Raw genomic sequence first — 21,473 nt, forward strand, 5'->3', positions numbered from 1 at the left:
ATAAGATATATATTAGTGATTGCCAGTGTAACCACATGTCTTTACTGGACACAGTGGTGCTGGTTGTCAGTCTAATATGGGTACGATTGCAGAGTGAGGCTGTAACCTGCAGGAGGAGGTTTTCCCAGAGTGCCTCACACTGCTCTACTTCAGACACGCTGCAAATGAAGCGTTGTGGTCTAAAGACGAGATGCTGGCTGTCCAATGAGACGGTCACACAGTCCTCTGAACCACAGAGTGCATCTACAGTTACCAAAATGCACAAGAAGCAAATCACATCACACGATGTTGAAGAAAACTGTTTATTCTGTCATCAGTACAGGTTCAGCTCATCAGCCTTTCACAGCAGGTGTGTGTTACTCCTCTCTCCTCCTCTCAGTACTGGCTGTGTCATTCACTTCCTCTAATGTAGGAGACGACTCTTTAATGTGCACTATCACACCTCTTCTGCAACGTCCAACATCATCACGTGAAGTCTGCGTGTTTGACAAAAGTAGCACCACAAATAACGTCACTGATTCTTGTACTTCTATTTGCTGTTTCAGAAAAGTTTCCACTTCATTTTTTCACTTCATTTTTTTTCCTCTTACTGAGAAAAGTGTTGCACACAGAAGTGATAGAGCGACAGCTAAGCTGGTTCCTTCAGACCAGCGTGACCAGACCACTAGCTGGGAGGATGTGCCCACACTTTATAAATTGTTATTTTCCTTTTTTTATTGTTTTAAATACTTTGTTTTGAGTGTCTTCATTGGTGAATAAGCAGAAGAGAGAGGTGTAAAAATGTGAGAAAAACAAGCACATGACTCAGACCAAGTGTCTCTCACCCAATTCAGGAAGTGTATCATTTGGTCATTTGTGCCCTGCACGAAGTGTTACATGTGCTGTTACTCTTTCATGGATTCTATCGTTCTCTTTGTGTCTCTCCTCTGTATCTCAGGTAAGATCAGTGCTGGTTCACTCCTATGAACCACCTGTGTGGTCTTCAGTTTCATGGGTGTAACTGGTCCTTTATTACCTGACCTATTTCAGAGTGCTGTGTGTGTGTGTGTGTGTGTGTGTGTGTGTGTGTGTGTGTGTGTGTGTGTGTGTCTGCAGACTCAGAGTGTATGAGGACGCTGAAGCACGTTGCTGTAAAAAGTGGAGATTCAGTCACTATTCCATGTTTTTATGATGAATCATATAAATCAAACAACAAATACTGGTGTCATGGATACTATTGGTCCTCTTGCACCATAGTAACTTATGCAAACACAAATGGAAGCACATCAGTTATTGATCATCCAACCCACAATATGTTTACTGTGGAACTGAACAAACTGAACACCAATCACTCTGGATGGTACTGGTGTGTTGCTGGAATTGGTGATCAATTTAAACCGGATGATAAGGATCATTTGTATCTGACAGTTAGTGCAGGTAAGAAATCCTTCTCTTCCGGCTTTCATGAGAGGCGGTCGCACTTTATCTCTGCTCCTGCACTCCCTCTGTTTCATCTAGCTTAGCTTCTTTGTCTCGTCTTAGTTTCCTGACGTGGTTCTTCAAACTTTAGCAAAGAAAATGGATTTGATCAAGTGGTCTCTCAACGCAATTGGCAATATTTTTTCCACGTGGAGTCATGGTGTGGGAGAACCCACATGTCTGGACGGACCGTCCTGGCTCAGGGGGGACGTGGTGTAGTTTGTGTCTTGCGCCTCTCTCCCTGGAAGATGTTGAGGACGCGTTCTTATTTGAAACTTTGCTCACTGGGTTTCTGCTGATTGGATTAGGCGTTGCCCTGGTGTATTGGGAAATTAAAAGAGTGGGGTCAGTTATCGAACGTCCACGAAAATTGCCCAACTTGATTGATGCGGTGGGTAGAGCTGTTGGAACAGTTGGAACTGTTGAAACACAGACTGTGACTTTTAAAAGCTGAATTTGATCATGGAGGGAATCAATGCTCTACACGTCAAGTTGGATCAGTTGGGAGACCGCTGACTTAAGGGGAGTTTGTGTGCTCAAACACTCAAGGACGAGCTCCCTGCTAAATTCTTCATTTATGATTATCTGCATTGGCGCCCAAACAAATTTCTCCCAGAAGGTCGTCGTCTTGGTTACCTTCTCCTACCCCCACACAGAGACTGTCAGAGATGGCTTTCGCCTTCCACTGCGAACTTTGACACAAAAACTGTGTGCCAGGCCTCCCCCCCTCCCTATCTGAATGGATCACGCCTCTCACTGCTTACTGTCTGTGTTATCAATGCTGTATGTGCTATGGGGATTTTTTGCATGCACACAGACTGTTGTCCTGTTTGTGAGAATAATCTGTGGTCATATTTTTTTGTCTCCTACTGGTGTTATCTCTCTATGTTTCTCTTCCATTCTGTGTAAACGGCGGCGCCCGTCGAGGCAGGTGCAGTAATGCCACCGCCGCTCTGGGTTTTCGGTGCTTTAACACTGGGCCCTGGGCAAAAACGCATTTCATCTTGTACTTGTACAATGTATGATGAATAAATACCTATACCTATACCTATCCCTCTGTATTAGATATAGACTTGCTGACTGTTTGTAAGGCTTCTATCAGATGTTTCTTATGATGGAGGACATGTTTATGTAACCCACCTTGTGTGGATTAACAGATAATTTTATTATTATTGTTATTATTTTTTTGCATTTATACACTATGGGTTTTATTATGAAACCGGGAACTTTTATTTTGAAAGACCGGGAGGTGGATACGGAGGGAAAAATATTCGCTCAATATCCACCTTTTTCCTGGAATCCCAATGGGGGTTGCCATGACGTCTCACTATTTCCGTTCCCCGGTTTCTTAGTTCCGGTCTCGCTAGCGTTTCAGCATCGCTAACCAAAACATTGCTAGTGAGACGAATAAAACTGGCTTTGATACCGATTACGTGCTTCAAGTATGAGCTCAGGCTCGACATGTTCCCTTGTCGGGTGCCATAACAACTCAAAAAATTGAAGTTGTTGTTGGAAAGTATATGCTTTGAACACCAGCAGCTTCGTTAACACTGTCCGCGTCCGGCTCCTTTTGTAGTAACTTGGATATTTTTTTCAACATTACTTAATCACATTTAAAATAATTTTATTAGATGCAGCACAATATAACAAAAAAGATGCCTTAATTGTCAAATTTGATCAAGCCAGTCCAAAGATATTCAAATTTAAATCGTCTGTATTTTTTAATGCAATTAACCTACATCTTGTGATCAAGAAATGTGCGCTAGTTTTACCATGTGGCTAGTGCCCGCCGTGATCATGGTTCATCGGACCAACACGTTGTCTTGGGACCCTTAAAAACTACCTTAAACTGTACAGACTGGGATGAAACGTCAGGAAACAAACAAGAATATAATGTAACGGTCCACGTATCTATTAATATCTTTTGAACAGTCCCACAATGTTTTTGAATGGTCCAAATGCGAAGTTAAAATTCAAGCAGGCTCAAAAAGAAACAGGAGCACGAAATGCGAGTTCTTCTAACGGGATGAGAGAAAGTGGACATTCAATTATGTCATATTACCAAAACTCTGGGAAGAACCTCCTACAAACCGATTAAAACAGCGATTTATTTACAGCGCGCTTGCGATCACTGACCTCGCTTATGCCCGGTTCACACTACACGATCTTAGGCTGGTTTTTCAGTCGCTGACTGTTTTTTGTAGATCGCCGACAGAAACTGTGGTCGGAAGCAAATCGGCGATCACTCGTCGCTCGCTCAGTCCTGTAGTGTGAACTGCTGAAAGACGCTCGCCGACTCATCGCAGACGACCGGCAGATATCTAGCATGTTTAATATCTAGCCCGGTCAGCGACTGAGTCTTTGTGAGCCCGCGTCGCCGATCAGTCATGTAGTGTGAAAGCCACAACAACTGAAAGACTCGCGATTACAGCACAACCAGTCACGTAGTGCGAACGGCACAAAAACCTGACGACTGAAAAGTCGTGTAGTGTGAACCTGGCATTAGACAGCGCGACCGGAGAAAAATGTCCGCGGCTCAATCATGATCATGCGGGGATATCCAAGTAACTACGTTTTGCTTTGCATTCCATACCGAAGGGAAGGAGCCTAGCGTGGCTTGCAGTTTTAAAACTGAAATACCATCCGAAGAGGATATATGTTTGCTCGTTTCACTTTGTTGAAAAGAAGCCTACAGAGCTGCATCCTGACCCGGAGCTGTATTTGGGTTACGATAGACCACCCCAAAAGAAGAGACGAATAGTTCGCATGAGCCAAACGGATCTACAAATAGTTATAGAAAAAGTAAAACTACAAACAAACGAGATATTATACATATAATTTATTGTTTTTCAATGTTTCACAACATACGTTCTGCAATGCACGAGTAATCCACTGTCTCCACTACTCCACTCTCCCTCAGCATTACCCACGCCTGATGTTTACCTCGGCTCACGGTCTCACTTGGCTCTACCTCAGCTTTAAAAAAATGAAATCACCATGTTTTTTATACAATACCTTTCCTATTTTGTTGCTATAAAGGTAGTTGTATGCCTCTGTGCTTTTATAATTCCGTAGCTCTTCGCCATCTACGCCTTCGGGAAAGACGAAGTAATTGACTATATCAATATCGCTAACTTCAGGCCACAGCTTCATGTTATCAACCCACTCTGAGAGCGTTGAGGGGTGGGGCACTGGTAAAACACAGTCACCACAACTTCTTTTAACGCTCGTACTGTGCAGCCACCTAGTATTATTGGCCGTGTATTTTTAATAAAGCAGCAACGAACGTCCACTTTCTGACTCGCTCATAATGTAAACACTACAACCGGAAACCAACAACCGGATTCAGCTACGAATCATGGGAAAGGTTAAAGTTCAGGAAAATCGTGGATAGCAGGCCGGCACGGAGCCGCTTTCTCTTTTCTCCCGCGCACGGTCTGATGAAGACGAGTTTAACCGAGTGCTGAGTGAGCTAATTACGACGAACAACGCTAATTCTTGGTAGGCTAACTCTCATTCGGGTGCTAATTATCATACTTATCATTCATACAAATTGATGACGGTTGAATTATTTTATAAATGCTAAGTTTATGTTGGGATAGTTGTAGCCTATACTTTGGAAATTGTTGAACTGAAAAATGTCGTTTTCCAGTGTTACAAAAGTAGGTTGATAGCGACTGTGTAGAAACATGGTGCTTCATTTAAATTCACGGTGGAAAGGCAGTAAAATAGCTATTCACACTGATTCATATAGCTAGAACAAAAAAATAAAAATCTATTTTAGTTTAAAAGCTAAATGCCTTTGTTAGAACACAGTGATAAGAGAATTATTTTATTTCGAAGATGAGTTATGCAGTTTACCAAAATGGTTAATGTGAATTGAGAATGGGTAATTCCATTAGCTAAAATGTGAGCAAGTAATGACATTTATTCAACTGTGGTTGCAAATTGTTCACATTTGCTACTTGTTATTTTATACTATTGATTATACTTGTTATTTGATACTATTGATTATACTAGTTGAGAATTGCATTTTTTTATACAAAAATCTGAATGACTAATTTGATGTATTTAATGATCCTGATGCGAGAGTCTGTCCTATGAACCTGTCACACAGGTCAGGTCTTTTTCTTTCCCCTGGATATTGGAGACATTTGAAGATTCAGCCATCATTCCTGATCTGGCTGTCCCTTGATTGTTTGATGGCGAGCCTCCCAGTTTGAATGCGAATCTCCACACCTGCATACAGGAAACCCCATCCATCTGTGGTAGGACTGTGTTGGTTTTCCACTGACACCACCGTGGATCTACCAATCAACGCGAGCAAAGTGCACCCCATTTAACTCCCTTGACTTTGACTATTTACCTGACTTTTCCTTGACTAGACATTCTCATTACCCCAAATTCAAATACCTACCGGATTGAACAATCAACATCAAAGGACACTTTATTTTCTTAGTTATTGGGCCCTAGATTTAATTTTGTATGATGTTTTGTCTTACTGCTTGTGACAGTAAATCATACCGTTAATCATAATTGTGTGTGTGTGCGAGTTATTGCTTCACTTCTTAGCTCCTACGAACCTAGAGCGACGTGTACATACCCTGAGGAGGGTTACATTTACACTGCTGTATTTATATGTGTTTGTTCAGCTCCTGCGGTGTCTGTGTTGGGGAGCAGAGTGAGTGGAGAGGAGGGGAGCAGCGTCAGTGTCCAGTGTCTCTACAGTGCTGCATATCAGAATAAACAGAAGCAGTGGTGCAGATCTACAGACTGGAGCTGCTACATAGTGGGGAGGACTCACAAATCCCAGAATTCAGCAGTGTGGATCAGGGAAGGGATAAGATCCTTCAAGGTGGAGATGACTGGACTGAAGAAGAGTGATACTGGCTGGTACTGGTGCTCTGTTGGAGATGTACAGGTTCCTGTTCACCTCACAGTCACTGATGCACTCACAGGTATGTTAGCATGTACAATTTGTGTTTTAATTAAAATGTAAGTATATAAATGGTGAAATTATATGTCGGTGAACATTAAAAACATAACAAGTGACAGAATAACCAATCCTGTGTCTGTGGTGTGATACTAGATTTGGTCCTATTCAGTTTTACTCTTTCATATTGGGTCTCTGTTGTGTCCTTAATGCATCATTCTCTGTGACGGGTAGGGTGAGCGAAAATAAATGGAAGCGATCACGCCAAGTCTCAGGGAAATAGGATGGTTTAATATGTAAAGCGCGCAAACCAAAACCCGTGAACTGATCCGAATTAAGGATATAATAACCAGCAGTCAACTGGTACAAAGACAAAACATATATAGACGAACAAACGACCCTCAGGTGAGACGGATCGCGGGCTCCGCCCACCTGAGGGACGAACACAACGCCACACCCACAGGACAAGCTGCTGCTGTAGACGGGGGCGACCAGTAGGGGGCCGCCGTACCGTGACAGATCCCCCCTCCAAGCCGCACTCCCCTCCACCGGCTGTGCGGCCTACAGCAGCAACACACAAAACAAATGGGCAGGCAGGCAGGGACAAGGGACACACCCCCTGTAGTCCCGGAGCTGAAACACAAAACACAAACACAGGTTAGCTCGCCTACCTGGGCGGGACCCTGGACTGACTGGGCCGTCAACAAGACAAAACCACGCCCCGGTCGGTCACAGGGCCCTCACGCCCTAACCGGCATTATCTTATTATATTATTATTAACCGGTTACCTCCCTGGGGCGTGGCTACGTCACCTCCCGGACCCCGTGGAAGGGTCTCCGTCTTGTGCAGGAGCCCTTCAGACCGGAGCCCCTGGTCCCCAAACATCCGGGGGCCCCAACCCTCTAGGGAGGGGCTCTTTAAGACCGGGCTCCGGTTACCCCACAACATAAGGGGGCTCCTGCCTGGTGGAGACCTCCACAAGGCCCAGGAACGCCACGATCCACCACCAGGGAGAAGCACCTGCACATAAAACACAAAATGTACACACACACCCACACCCACCAACACAAAACACAGACGCGCACTGCCCTGATCCCCCTTACAATGGGGGAGGGGTCTCCTTCTCAGCAGGGGACTTCCACCTGCTCAGGAGAACCCCCCACGTTCCTGGTCAGGGCCTCCCTCAGGAGCGACGCCCTCCGTGCCACTCCCCATGGCACGGGACCATCACTGGTCCACCCCCAACACACACTCAAGGGGGAGGAGCATGTGTGGAATTACATTTAACATATCACGGGCACGCGAGAACAACACACACACGCAAAGACTAGACAAACAAAAAACAGTGTACAAACAATGAACGAACGGGACTCTTCCGTGCGCGCTCGGTATGTTGTGACGTGCCGCTCAGGTTCGCAGTCACTCCCCCACACAAAAACACAAGACGACAGGGGAGCGAGGCGACAGTGACGAGCGGCACCAACGTCACACACAAAACACTAAATACAAAACACCACGAGCACGCACACTGGTCCACACGCCCGTTCACACGTACACTTCACCCACACAACATGAAGAGTTTTACAGGGAAGACGCCCTGGTCCTCGCCGTGCAACTAACAAAACAAACGCACAGCGAAACTCTTCAGACAGACAAAAAACGGACATGAAGAGCTGTCTCAGGGCAAACTGCCCTGGTCCTCGCCGTGCTACACACACACACACACACACAACACAAAAGCACGGCGGAGCTCTTCAAACAAAACACCACGCAGACAAACACGAGGCATGACCACGAACGAAGGAGAAAGTAAAGGAGACTGGCGGCTTCCGAAAGTGGCTGGTTATTCTGTGACGGGTAGGGTGAGCGAAAATAAATGGAAGCGATCACGCCAAGTCTCAGGGAAATAGGATGGTTTAATATGTAAAGTGCGCAAACCAAAACCCGTGAACTGATCCGAATTAAGGATATAATAACCAGCAGTCAACTGGTACAAAGACAAGACATATATAGACGAACAAACGACCCTCAGGTGAGACGGATCGCGGGCTCCGCCCACCTGAGGGACGAACACAACGCCACACCCACAGGACAAGCTGCTGCTGTAGATGGGGGTGACCAGTAGGGGGCCGCCGTACCGTGACAATTCTCAGTATGGAGAACAGAGGTAGCAACCAGAGCACATCTTAATGAAAAAATTTCTCACTGATACTAGAATGAGTTTGACAGGTTAATTTGTTAATTATTTCCTCACAGTGACAACAACTGTGACAATGACACCTGACAATAATAAAACGAGCATTAGAAATATCAATCCACACACCACTCCAGGTACCAGAAAAGATAGTATTGTGACCATAATCACACAGTGTTTGATATTACTGTGTTGATTTGAGATTTCATGCTTAATCTTGCCTCATACTGACAGAGGCACCTGACAGTGAGAACCAGCATTAGAGAGACCATTCCTGTACACAACGCACAATGTGAACAATCTTACAAACTTCACTTTCTCATGGAGCTTTAAAGACTTCATGAAGCTTCTCACAGCTCAGTATCACATGTGGGGTTTTACTGTTTGTGTTCTGCAGTGACACAGTCAGAGAATCTTATTAACAAGAAAACCAGCATCAGAAAGACGACTCCACAGACGACTCCAGGTACCATCAGTATTACTGATCTATAATTTATTAAGTACATTTTTTTTTCCTGTTACATTCCATAACTATTACTACAACAACCATGGTTTGAACACATGAATGGCTTCAGGGATGTGATTACAGTGATTCACTGAGAAGAATGAGATATTTATTAAGGGCAAGTCCAGTATTGTAGTCATTAGAATGGACCAGGCTCAATTTGCCAACATGTATAACAGGCAGAGACACATTGAACAAAACATATAACAAACAGGCTTACAAAAACACAAGCTAAAGATCACAGAAACAAACAATGAAAAGACCACGGAGGCTGTAAGACAGAGATATGGACAATGACCAGTAAGAAACACAGGATGTATATTCACACGACTAACGAGGAACTAGACACAGGTGTAACTAATAATCAGAGGCAGAGGACTAAACCAGGAGGTGTGACAACTGGAATTAAAACACTGAGCACATGGCAAATGAAAACAAAGACATGATTGACAGGTGAGGGCGGAGCCAGATGTGACACTGTGTTTCTAAGATCACATTGCTTATATTTTTTCACCATGGAAACAGCTGTGAATGAAGTTCCTGACTTCTTAAAAACCGACCATTTCACATAAGATCTCCAGCATAGATTCAGACCAAACAATGGAAATATAATGTAAAAAGTAGCTGAACTGGTGCTCCACAGGTTAAAACTATAAGTTTCCCAATATTAACAAATCATTCACACATTACCAGGCTTTCTAAAGCTGATAAAAATACACCATTCCATTACAGTCTAGCTACAGTCAGGAATGTCTCCTCCTCTCCTACAGAATACACACCCTTTATGTTGTTTCTTGTTGTTGTTTTGGTATCATAAAGCTGTGGATCATACCTGTGATAACGCAGGTGGTGGAGAAGTAAATGTTCTTTGAGGAACACATGACTGAATCCTGTCTTCTCTCCATATAGGAGATGTTTATGTAATGATTGAGATTACTGAACATCCCTGATAGAAACAGTGCAGAAACAGATATGGTTCTGCTGTATTTTGAGGACTGGTGGGGTTAAAGCAAAACATAATATTCATATTCCAATGATTCTTTAGGTTGTAACGCAAGAGACACTGGACTGTCTGACAATGATAAACCCACGTGAGTGCAACAAACCCAAATTATTATTATGTGAGAACTTGCTGAAGAGAACAAAGAAGGTTCTCGTGAGGCAAATCATTGTTTCTGCAGGCTGTGCTGAAGTGTGTGTAATTAAACATTACAGTCATGCTCTAAACTATGAAATTGTAGTGGTTATGTGAGGGGGATGGATATATATGTTTATTATTCAGAGTTAATTTCATAGTTAAAATTAATAGTTAAAATGTATGGGTAAAATGTGAGGTGATGCAATATGTTATACGTTATATTATACAAGTTCCGTAGCACTGTACTGCAGTTTGGTTCATTTTAGTTCCGATGGGCTGACTTCCCAGTGGGGGGGACTAATTAAGGGACACCTGAGGGGCTGACCTTGTGTTCGCACGAGAGGAGAGTGTGTGCGTAGTTGCGCTACGAGTTTTTCCCAGTACTGAGCTGTTCGGCTGGAAATAAAGAGAAATTCCTTTATTTGTAACCCGACTATTTTTCCTTCCCACACCTCAGAAAAGAGACTGGAATAAGTCAATTCACATTATAGGGTTACAGTTATCTGACTCGTTACAAAACTCTGATTCTTTATTTAAAAACTGTATTAGCTTCATAGCTGTTGAGGGAAAGAAAGTGTCAGATATCCAAGTGCTTCATCTGAGTGTGTGTTCCAGCCCAATTCCTCCTGCTGCCTTGTTCTTGGCTTTAAAATGTATAAACACGTCATGTCCAAAAACAGACTTAAACAAAGATAATCTAACTTTGACAGGGCTGAATTTTTAGAATATGTCATTTTGTTTTTTGACTCAAGATAATGTGCACAGGCAGTGATGCGTTGTGGACGTCTCAACAGTTTGGCCCATTGTGATTCATCGATGGTTTGTTTTATGTTTCAGATATGTCATGGAGTTCTGCATTTCACACAACTGAACCACCTCTGATGTACGATTCTTGTAGACTAAGATTGGTGAAATTCTTGTGGTGATAAGATTGTGGCCTATACTGTTGGAATCTTAAATCATGATGAAATCTTTTGTACCAAATGTGTACCAAGAAATGCATATTCAAGCACATTCAATTTTGTATTTCTAGTCTAACTGCATTGCCCTGTACATACCTAAACTATATCCCTTCATATTAAGTTGTATATTATTGTTGTATTAAGAAAGGTTCCTGTTTTCACTGTTGTAAACCTGTTCAGTGACTAGTTACATGGGACAGACTATGAAAAATTATAAAACTAATAGTTTACATGAGAAAATGGTCTCACTATATGAATACATCTCCATTATCATCATTACTGATGTTGTTGTCATTTAGTTGTAATGGAAGTTGAAATTTCAGAGTCAAGAGTGTGTAGACATCTCCCTGTTTCTAGAGGTTCCAGGAGTCTCCAGCATTTTAATAGGGACTCAAGATTAGAGACAGAACTAGAGACAGATTAGAGTCCAATATTCAACTTTTTGAGATTAGATTGACTGAGAGAGAGCATGAGAGAAGGTGAGAAAAAGACACACACACACACACACACACACACACACACACACACAAATACACATACCTACTGTGGCATCATATGTAATTCCATCATACATAATAGGTAGTTCATCTGAAGTTCAGAGATAGAGCTGTTTTGATGTTTTAACACGTCTTCTGTTTGTAATGCTCATGTTTTAGCATGTTGTTTATCATTATTTGAAATGTTCACACATATGGAGTCAAATTAGGGTCTTTAATTGTGACGAAAAAAAAATAATATCGCAAATATAAGATTAGCATTTTGCATTTTACGTTCCTAATTTGTTTCTGCAATACTTTCCCTCTTTTGCGTTTCTTTCTTTTCTTTGCGTTTCACATTTTATGTTGCTGCTTTTTTTTTGCAATACTTTCTCCCTTTTGCGTTTCTTTCTTTTGTTTGCGCCTCACTGCTTTTCTTTGCGTCTCGCATTTTACGTTCATAATTTTTTTTGCGCTTCTCTCTTTTCTTTGCTCCGGTTTTACCCTCTGTGTGGGGGCCGGGAAAGAGGCGTGGCCAAGAGCAAAAGGCGTGCTGTGAACGTTCAGCGTCAGTTCAGCTTCCTTCCACTCGCTGAACTGAACTGCTGTATGGAGTCAAATTAGGGTCTTTAATGGTGACGAAAAAATAATAATATCGCAAATATAAGATTAGCATTTTGCATTTTACGTTCCTAATTTGTTTCTGCAATACTTTCCCTCTTTTGCGTTTCTTTCTTTTCTTTGCATTTCACATTTTATGTTGCTGCTTTTTTTTGCAATACTTTCTCCCTTTTGCGTTTCTTTCTTTTGTTTGCGCATCACTGCTTTTCTTTGCGTCTCGCATTTTACGTTCATAATTTTTTTTTGCGCTTCTCTCTTTTCTTTGCTCCGGTTTTACCCTCTGTGTGGGGGCCGGGAAAGAGGCGTGGCCAAGAGCGAAAGGCGTGCTGTGAACGTTCAGCGTCATCAGTTGAACCATCACACAGCGCGGCAATTTGGTTACTGGTATTATGGCAGACGGTCGCCCAGCTGGACCACAGGTATATGCGTGCAGACATAGACATCAGGTGCTAAAGCACCACCAACTCTGCCCTTTATCAACAAAAGTGCCCTTTTAAAACTTAGTTTAAAAAATATATATTATTATTATTATTAACATTTTACTGAGGTCGGTTTAAAATGATCTTTTGAAAACCTGAGCGAATAAAAACAATGCCCTGAAATGTGCCACCACCTCGCACACACCCGACCTCTCTCTTCCTTTAACACCAGTTGCGCCTAACTAACCAAAAATACAAAGATGGCACGTGCCCCTAAAGTGGTGTACTAAACAGGCAGTATTCCTACACTGTAAAACATTACAGCCATGTTATGTGTTATGTGAACTCACTTCTTCTTTTCAGTTCCAATTGCCATGGTAAGTTTAGGATATTCAACTCAAGTTCCTAAATTTTTATTTTTAAATAAAAATAACTTAAAATACCACGTTGTCTTAACTTCCAAGGAGTTTTTCAGAAACTTTACGTAGTGCTACGAGTATATCTGCTGCCAACACCGGCTACTGTATAGTCTTTTGGGGGTTAAGCCTGGAGCATAGCAGTAACCGTTGTGATAGTCCTGCACCTGCTCTTTTATGTCCAGTATCTGTTTGGTTATTTTTATTTGTTTGTTTGTGGTCAAGGCGTGGGCCACTCCAGCGTCCAGGTTGTGCCCTTTGTGGGGTGTTTGCTGTGGCAGTGTGGCTTTCTTGGTGAGCACAGTTGGTGCAGCCGCTTAATGTGGTTACAAGGATTTGGTGTAGTAGAATTAGCGTTTGTGGTCATTTGGGAATGAACACTGTGGGTGGTACATAGCCTTGTCCACGGGGTTTTTTAGTCTGTGCAGTACTACTTAGTCTTTGTAATAGCTTAACTAGCTTGTCCCCCAATAGAGTGTCTATTTTTATAACAAAGTTTGTATATTTTTATACTTGAAATAAAAGATTGTGATCCAATTAGATACCTGTTGTGTTATTGGCTGGTTCTTTTCACTCATTTATTTGAGTGGCCTAGCACGGGGTCCCCTTCCCCATCGTATAGGGGTGGCGTAGTCAAGGGCTATATGCATTGTGGGTGTGCATAAGTGGGTGCGTCAGTATTGGGTGTACTTTGAGCCCATTAAAGTTAAAGTAAACAGCACACCATTACATTTGTAAGTTATTGGTTAAAAGAAGGAAAGTGGGAAGATTTGAATATGCAGAGATGTAGGCACCATTTTAGAATTTAGAAAATATTGGAATACTTTTAACAACTTTATAACCATGGGAGCATTGGGCTAATTACTTTTTTTTTACAGCGGCATAGCAATTAACACATTTTCATCCTCATTACATCTGATGTTGGCCCTTGCCATACACCTCAGATAGAAAAGCTTGGTATGCCTTATTCACCCCTGGCAGTCTTCAGCTGAAATGTCTGCAACCGGGATCCATTGCATCCAGGAGGGACATTTGGTCATGGGGCTGATGATCATACACCTTCAACCTCCAGACTGAAAAAAGTTCTTTAGTGGTGTTGAGGAAAGGCGAGATGGGCAGGAGGAAAAGGGACATCACTCTTGGATGGTCTCTATACCAGTTTGTGATGACATGAGAATGACAAAATGCTACATTGTCACGTCACAAATGTCCTCGTGTTTCCTCCCACCTGTTCCATTTCTGCTTCTGGAACCAGTTGTTGGTAGAGTTCATTCAAAAATGAAAGAAAGAGGTCTCTGTTATAGGGACCAATCTGCACTGTAAAAAATCCAACTTTTGTTTAGTTCTCCAAACTAAAGTAAGAATGTAATTTGAACTAAAAAGAAAAAGTTGGTGAGGTTCACATATCATCTTAAGTAATTTCAACAAATTCAGCTCCAACGTATTCCTAACTTATTTTCATTTGTTGATGTAACTTACTATTTTACGTTTCTTGTCCACTGTACTAACTTGTTTAATGGACGCATGCACACTTTAAGTTAGTAGCGTTTGTTACGGGGTTTCCCGGCTGTGCAGGAGCTTATGCACGTTTGCAAGTCCTTTAGCTAGTAGGGGTGGGCAATACTCGGAATTTTGGTATCGATACGATACCGATACGATACTGGTCAGTATCGCCGATACCGATACTTCCAAACCGTTGGGGGGGGGCGATACTTTTTACTTGAAATGTAAAAAGTGTCTATACTTTTTACTTGAAATGTGACTCATGATCATTTAATAGTTTGTAATTTTGCCTTAGTTAGTTGATTATGATTAAACACAGGATGAAGATTTTAGGCAAATAAAAATGCTTTTTATTAACTAGAACAATATAAAATATTTAAGAATATAAAGAATAACACACATTTGTTTAAGAAAAAGGTCTCTCATTGTTACATGGTCATGTTCCGTCTCTTCTGTTTCTTACATTTCAATAGTCTTTGTGAAGTGTTAGCCCCGCCCTCTGTGTTAGTTTGGTTCCTAGAGTCACTCAGCTATTTTGAGTTCTCGGCTGATTAGTACCCAGTTATATTCTCCGATGTCTAATCTCCTGGCGTGAGTCATCCTGTTCGTTACCCGTGCTTAGTCTCACCGTTTCTCCGTGGGTAGATTTCGTCTGTCTAGTTCGGTTCTGTTGTTCTTCCATTTCTGGTCGTTGAGTCGTGCTCACCTGTCGTTCCGGCTTTCTTTATCTACGCTACCAAAGTTAAGTAGTCTCTCGCTTTGATCCTTGAGGTTCTGGGGTTGTTAGGTTTGCAGAGCCGTTTATTCTCTGCGAGGTTTCTGTGTGCATGTGCTAGATCGTGTTAACACGTTTTAGGTCTTTGGTTTGGTTGAGTGTTTATTACATTTGGAGTTTAGTTTTGTATTTCTGTAATCCTGTGATTGTGTGGGTTGTTCTTTCTTTTATTTTATTCTGTGTTACTTTTGTTTGATTTGGATGTTCAGGCGTTGTACCTGTGTGAGTCCCTGGATGTTTTGGTTCATGATGTGTATGTCATTTTGTTAACGGGTTGTGTTTAGTGTTGTGTTGCTGTCTCGACCCGACTGGCCTATGTAAGGCTTTGAGTTATACTGCCTGTCTGTGAAAGTAGATCTGTCTCGACACGACTGGCCTATGTAAGGCTTTGAGTTATACTGCCTGTCTGTTAAAGTAGATCTGTCTCGACACAACTGGCCTATGTAAGGCGTTGAGTTATACTGCCTGTCTGTTAACGTAGATCTGTCTCGACACGACTGGCCTATGTAAGGCTTTGAGTTATACTACATGTTAAAGTAAAGCTGTCTCGTGTTTAACATGCCTCGCCGTTCCCGTGCGTTAAGGGTTGGCACGATTCGCCTCCAAGAGGCCCAGAGTGTTTCTCTCAATAAATTGAGTTTTCTTCCGCATTTGCGTCCGTCTCCAAGTTGCGAAACGTTACAGAATGACTCACCAATTGAGGACGCAGCGAGTAAACTCAGTGTGGACTTTCCATTTGAGGAGGGAGGTTGTAAAGAGACTATGTTGGTAACTGTTGGTTCTGAAGTAAAGCCTTCTATTGCGAGCCGTGCTGAGAGCAGACTAATGTATTCGAACCAACTTGGTGTGTTGCAGTCGGAGTTTTCGTTAGACTCGGAGGGAAAACCTGTTATTTTACCTTCAATCATGCCCTGCCCTTATGAATTTAGTGGCGAAGGAGATAATGTTGATTGTTTCATTATGCGATGTGAGCTGTATTTTCAACATTTAACTTGCCCTAAACCTCCAGATAATGTATCCGTACTCTTTATGAGATCTCTCTTACGGAGTGTAGCTCTCGAGTGGGCGGACCTTGTTTTGGCTACTAGACCAGAGGAGGCCTGGACCATTGATGGATTTTTTCGGTTTCTTAAGTTGAGGTTTTCTAGAACTAAAGTCCTACGTAGTCCAGATGCCAATGGGATTCCTTCCATCAAACATTTGAACCCCTTAGCTACATCGGGGTTGAGATGTTCTGTAACGGGTGTACCTCCTGATTGTCGACCTCTCATAACCCATCTTTTTGACCCTATCTGTTATGTAGGGAAGAAAAAGAGAGTTAAGGAGGCTGCACTGCCTGATTCCCAGTCTGAACCGGAGGCCGCGCTGCCTGACTTCCAGTCTGAACCGGAGGTCGTGCTGCCTGATTCCCAGTCTGAACCGGAGGCCGCACTGCCTGACTCCCAGTCTGAACCGGAGGCCGCGCTGCCTGACTCCCAGTCTGTCCCGGAGTGTCCGCTGCCTGACTCCCATCTGTCCCGGAGTGTCCGCTGCCTGACTCCCAGTCTGTCCCGGAGTGTCCGCTGCCTGACTCCCAGTCTGTCCCAGAGTGTCCGCTGCCTGACTCCCAGTCTGTCCCGGAGTGTCCGCTGCCTGACTTCCAGTCTGTCCCGGAGTGTCCGCTGCCTGACTTCCAGTCTGTCCCGGAGTGTCCGCGGCCGTGTTTCCAGTCTGTCCCGGAGTGTCCGCGGCCGTGTTCCCAGTCTGTCCCGGAGTGTCCGCGGCCAGGTTCCCAGTCTGTCCCGGAGGCCATTCTGCCTGACACTCAGATGGAGTCGGTTCCTGTTCATCCAGCTTACCAAGAGCCTCTATGCGGTACTTCTGTTACAAATTCGACCACAGAAGAGCCTTCTGGAAGTGTCCTTTCTATTTTTGAACTTTTAGACGGCTTTGACGGCTTTTGTGTTCTTTATTGCTATAAAAATACTATATTACCTTTGTCTTAAAATATTAAGTTGACTGGACTCATTTTTATAAGTTTTATAAGTTTACTCAAAAAATCACTTGTAATAAGTTGACAATTTTTTTTTTAGTTTGCTGAACTTTTTTTTTTTTACAGTGTGGCATTTGTGAAGGACCAAACCAGCACTTGAGATTGCAGGATAAATTGTTATATTTGCTCCTCTCTGACCCGGTACATTACTGTACTTCATTTTATTTCATTGATCTATATGTGCAAAAAATATGTATTATAGTAATAGTATACTTTTCAGCTGCCTTTGTTTTTGCAGAACTTAGCATTTTATACAATATTTAAGGTTTTGAACCTTAGGTTTTAATTTTTGACATGCTGTGTGCAAGCAAAAATGATCCAGAATTTTGTTATTGGATAACCTTGTGTGTATAGAAAATTTAAGCATTATAAAAACATGTAAAATGACAGAATTTTGTGCCATAACAACATAAATTTAACTAATAGTTTAGCCACTGAAGACTGATGTTGTGTTCAATGTGTTTAGAGTTTTCGACTAGAAAACACGGTAGGTATCAAAGGTGTTGCACTCTCCTGGTTTAGATCTTATTTGACTGACCGCTTCCAATGTGAAACAAGATACGTAATGTAGCATTGAATCTACATTCTTTTACTATAACCCCCAGCGCAGAGGTAAAGAACTTGGGTGTCACAATAGACCCAGATCTCTCGTTCGATACACACATTAATAATATAACTAGGGTAGCGTACATTTACTTACGCAACATTGCTAAAATTAGAAACATATTAAATATTAGTGATGTGGAAAAACGAATACATGCATTCATATCCTCTCGTCTAGATTATTGCAATAGTCTTCTAGCTGGATGTTCTGGTAAATCGATAAACAAACTCCAGCTGGTCCAGAACGCAGCAGCACGAGTTCTAATGAAAACTAAAAAATTTGATCACATTAGTCCCGTACTATCGTCATTACACTGGCTGCCAATTAGATTCCATATTGACTATAAAATACTTTTATTAACATATAAAACACTACATGGCCTAGCTCCAGAGTATCTCAGTGAACTTATTGATCATTACAACCCAGCACGTTCACTTCGTTCGCAGGATGCAGGGTTATTAAATGTTCCTAGGATTAAAAAGATCACAGCAGGTGGAAGAGCCTTTTCTTTTAAAGTTCCACAACTGTGGAACAATTTTCCTGCCTCTATTCAGGACTCAGACACGGTTACAATGTTTAAATCTAAAAACTTATGTTTATTTTGGCCTTTGAATAATCTGTTACATATTTACCACATCACATGTCTTTCTTCTCCGAGGTTCACCTGGGGAGTAACACTGCAGTCGGAGTCCACAATACCAGTATCATCGCTCCGACACTGAATGAAAACCTGGCGTTCATCACAAGACATTTACATTGACAATATCAACACCCAGAACCTTAATTCTAGTTACCTACTTAGTCTGATTGTGTGATTTGTGTGTGATTTTTATTCGTCTGTATAATTTGATTTTGTGTAATTTGTGTGTTAACGGGCCACCCAATGGGGGATGGGTTCCCTTTTGAGTCTTGGTCCTCCCAAGGTTTCTTCCTAATCCCCACCATCATAGGGAGTTTTTCCTTGCTACTGTCACCTCTGGCTTGCTCATTAGGGATTTGGACCCATACGATTGTTAAACTTGTAAATCCTGTAAAGCTGCTTTGTGACAACATGTGTTGTGAAAAGCGCTATACAAATAAATTTTGATTTGATTTGAGTTTTGAAAATGTGACTACAGATTGGACAAATGCACGTTAGCAGTCATCAAAAACTGTAATATCAACCATGACACTAATACCTGTTGAACACAACCCACCAAAAACAACACTAATACCCACCAAACACAACACTAATACCAATCAAACACAATACTAACTGTGTCAGCAGTGTTGCTGCTCCCACGTTGGTTTTCCTCTGCTGGTTAGAGTTATGAGTTTGTACATCAGCAGAGACACATTTACCATCATGACATAAGTTATTTATTCTTTATAATTCATAGGATAGCAATTAGGGGTGTAACGGATCACAAATCTCACGGATCGGCTCGTTTCACGGTTTTTGAGTCACGGATCGGATCATTTTTCGGATCAGCATAAAAAAGACAGACAAATTTAACCTACTTTTTCATTTATTAATACTGAAAGAATATTAAGAAAACTAAAAGCATGAAACTTTTCCCCATGTCTTAAATGAAAACAACATCCAAGATTTTTAATGTTTCAATAAAATAATCAAAATACAATAGTCAAAACTCACTTGTTAAATTAAAGAAAGATGTCTTGGATAATTCGTTGACAAGTTTGATCTTTTCTTGTTCATAAAGATCTGGCACGATCTTTGTACTGAAGTGTATGCGCGAGGGGATTTCGTAACGTGGCTCAAGCACTTTCACCATATTTTTAAACCCTTTGTTTTCCACAACGGAGTATGGCCTCATGTCTGCAGCGGCTGCTTAAATGCTGTGGTAAGAAGTTGTTGTTGTGTCTTAGCTACTCGCTTCGTCTCTGACACACCTGGGTGATGCCGCTTTAAATGTGTGGCCATGCTCGACGTATTGCCGTGGTCATACGGCTTTCTCGTGCCACAATGCTTACATACGGTTACGGTTTTGTCCACCACCCTTTCTCCGCCATCAGTATATGTTACAGGGAAACCGAAATGCTCCCATACGTGTGATTTAAATGATCCGAGAGGCTTTTCAAGCTCTTCTTCTCCTCTAGCATCCATGATGACTCTTAACTGACTGTTTAGAACACGCTGCCATCACGTGACACCCAGCGGCTTTGTTTATGTATTTACAATGCATATACGCGTCGAGATTTAGAAATTCATAATTTTAACTATGTGATAATTACAAAAATGGATTCCACAAGGTCATGGTTAAACTTTTGGCAACTGATCCGCGGTTCACCTTGTTGTGATTTTCATCTTAATCCCTTCATAGTTTGTTTACATTACAGTATAGAATCAACAGCTTATCATAATTTATATATTTTGACAAGTCAAAGTATTAATCAAATCTCTAATATTAATCACTATATGTTTTGCTTACATTATATTATTGATCAAGTTGTTTATTAGTAAGAATGTCGGTATAAGCGCTTGTGTGCCTTCCAATACTCCATGCGTTTGCAGTAGGCTAAAAATGGGATGTGTGAGAGGAGGCTCACTGTGACCTTATGTGGTAAGGCCAGGTAGTAAGACCTCGCTTCCAGAATAGAGACAGCTGTAGGTTGAACAATGGAATGTGCAGTTCCTATGTTTAGGAAGGAAAGCATATATAATGGTGAAGAGAGCAGACAGCTTCAGAGCTGCACATGGGGTGACATGATTAGGTAATGTGAGCTCTCCAGAGATCTCTGTATTTAATTAATTAATAGGCCTATGTGTATTTTTTAATAAAAGGATAAAGACAAGACTGGTAACGTTTTCTTTTGCAATCAACGAACACGCTGCGCTAAGGTAAGAGAAGGTTAAGCGCGACATTTTGGTGAGCCCCGACGTGATTGCAAAATAATTTGGAACTTTTTTCTTTTCATCTAATGACTGACAGTTTGACCGTGCCGGCACAACAATAGTGGTAAAGCAGAACCTGTTAAAACAAATCTGCAAAATTTGAATTGCAACTAAATTGTGGTGAACTGACAGTACTTGGATGATTCTAAATTAAATCCAGTCTTGTCTAAAAAGGTAAAAGTATATGTAACTATGGAAATGGGTAAGAGTCCCATTGGAAAAGGGTTTTAAGTCCCTACCGGCAAAATAAAAGCTAACAAGTTTTTGTGTAATAATGAAAACTAACAAGTTTTTATTTAAGGTTTATTCCGTGGTGTGGCGGCCGATCCGTTCCTTTGACGAGAGGAACGAGACCTACGCAAGTTTGAGTCTTGCTAGCTAGGTATTGATATTAACCTTTGGATCTTGAGGAGTCCATAAATTAATATTATTTCGATAAAGCAAAAAGCCGGATAATGCACCTGAATTGATTGAGGATGGTAAAACCTCACGGTGTCAGAACGGAACTCTCGTTCTATATTTAGAACTTCTGGGTGAGTAT

The 21,473-nt window shown here is 41.8% G+C and overlaps 1 protein-coding gene across 3 annotated transcripts; it reads left to right on the forward strand.

The window, feature by feature from the left end:
- Nucleotides 1-628: 628 nt before the first annotated feature.
- Nucleotides 629-19,076, forward strand: LOC143483166 (uncharacterized). Of its 3 annotated transcripts, XM_076981955.1 has the most exons (7): nucleotides 629-937; nucleotides 1,096-5,726; nucleotides 6,111-6,416; nucleotides 8,983-9,051; nucleotides 10,136-10,181; nucleotides 11,066-12,706; nucleotides 16,704-19,076. In XM_076981955.1, the coding sequence occupies exons 6-7, from the start codon at nucleotides 12,424-12,426 to the stop codon at nucleotides 17,321-17,323; spliced, it is 903 nt and encodes a 300-aa protein (XP_076838070.1). In that variant the 5' UTR covers nucleotides 629-937; nucleotides 1,096-5,726; nucleotides 6,111-6,416; nucleotides 8,983-9,051; nucleotides 10,136-10,181; nucleotides 11,066-12,423; the 3' UTR covers nucleotides 17,324-19,076. The 3 variants fall into 3 exon arrangements, 2 of the variants coding, with proteins under 2 accessions (XP_076838070.1, XP_076838068.1); XR_013122422.1 differs by having other exon boundaries at nucleotides 5,576-5,726; nucleotides 11,066-19,076; XM_076981953.1 differs by lacking the exons at nucleotides 6,111-6,416; nucleotides 8,983-9,051; nucleotides 10,136-10,181; nucleotides 11,066-12,706 and having other exon boundaries at nucleotides 1,096-1,416.
- The last annotated feature ends 2,397 nt before the right edge of the window (nucleotides 19,077-21,473 follow it).

This window comes from Brachyhypopomus gauderio, chromosome 19, assembly GCF_052324685.1.
Source record: "Brachyhypopomus gauderio isolate BG-103 chromosome 19, BGAUD_0.2, whole genome shotgun sequence".
In the NCBI taxonomy this organism is placed as follows: Eukaryota; Metazoa; Chordata; class Actinopteri; order Gymnotiformes; family Hypopomidae; genus Brachyhypopomus; species Brachyhypopomus gauderio.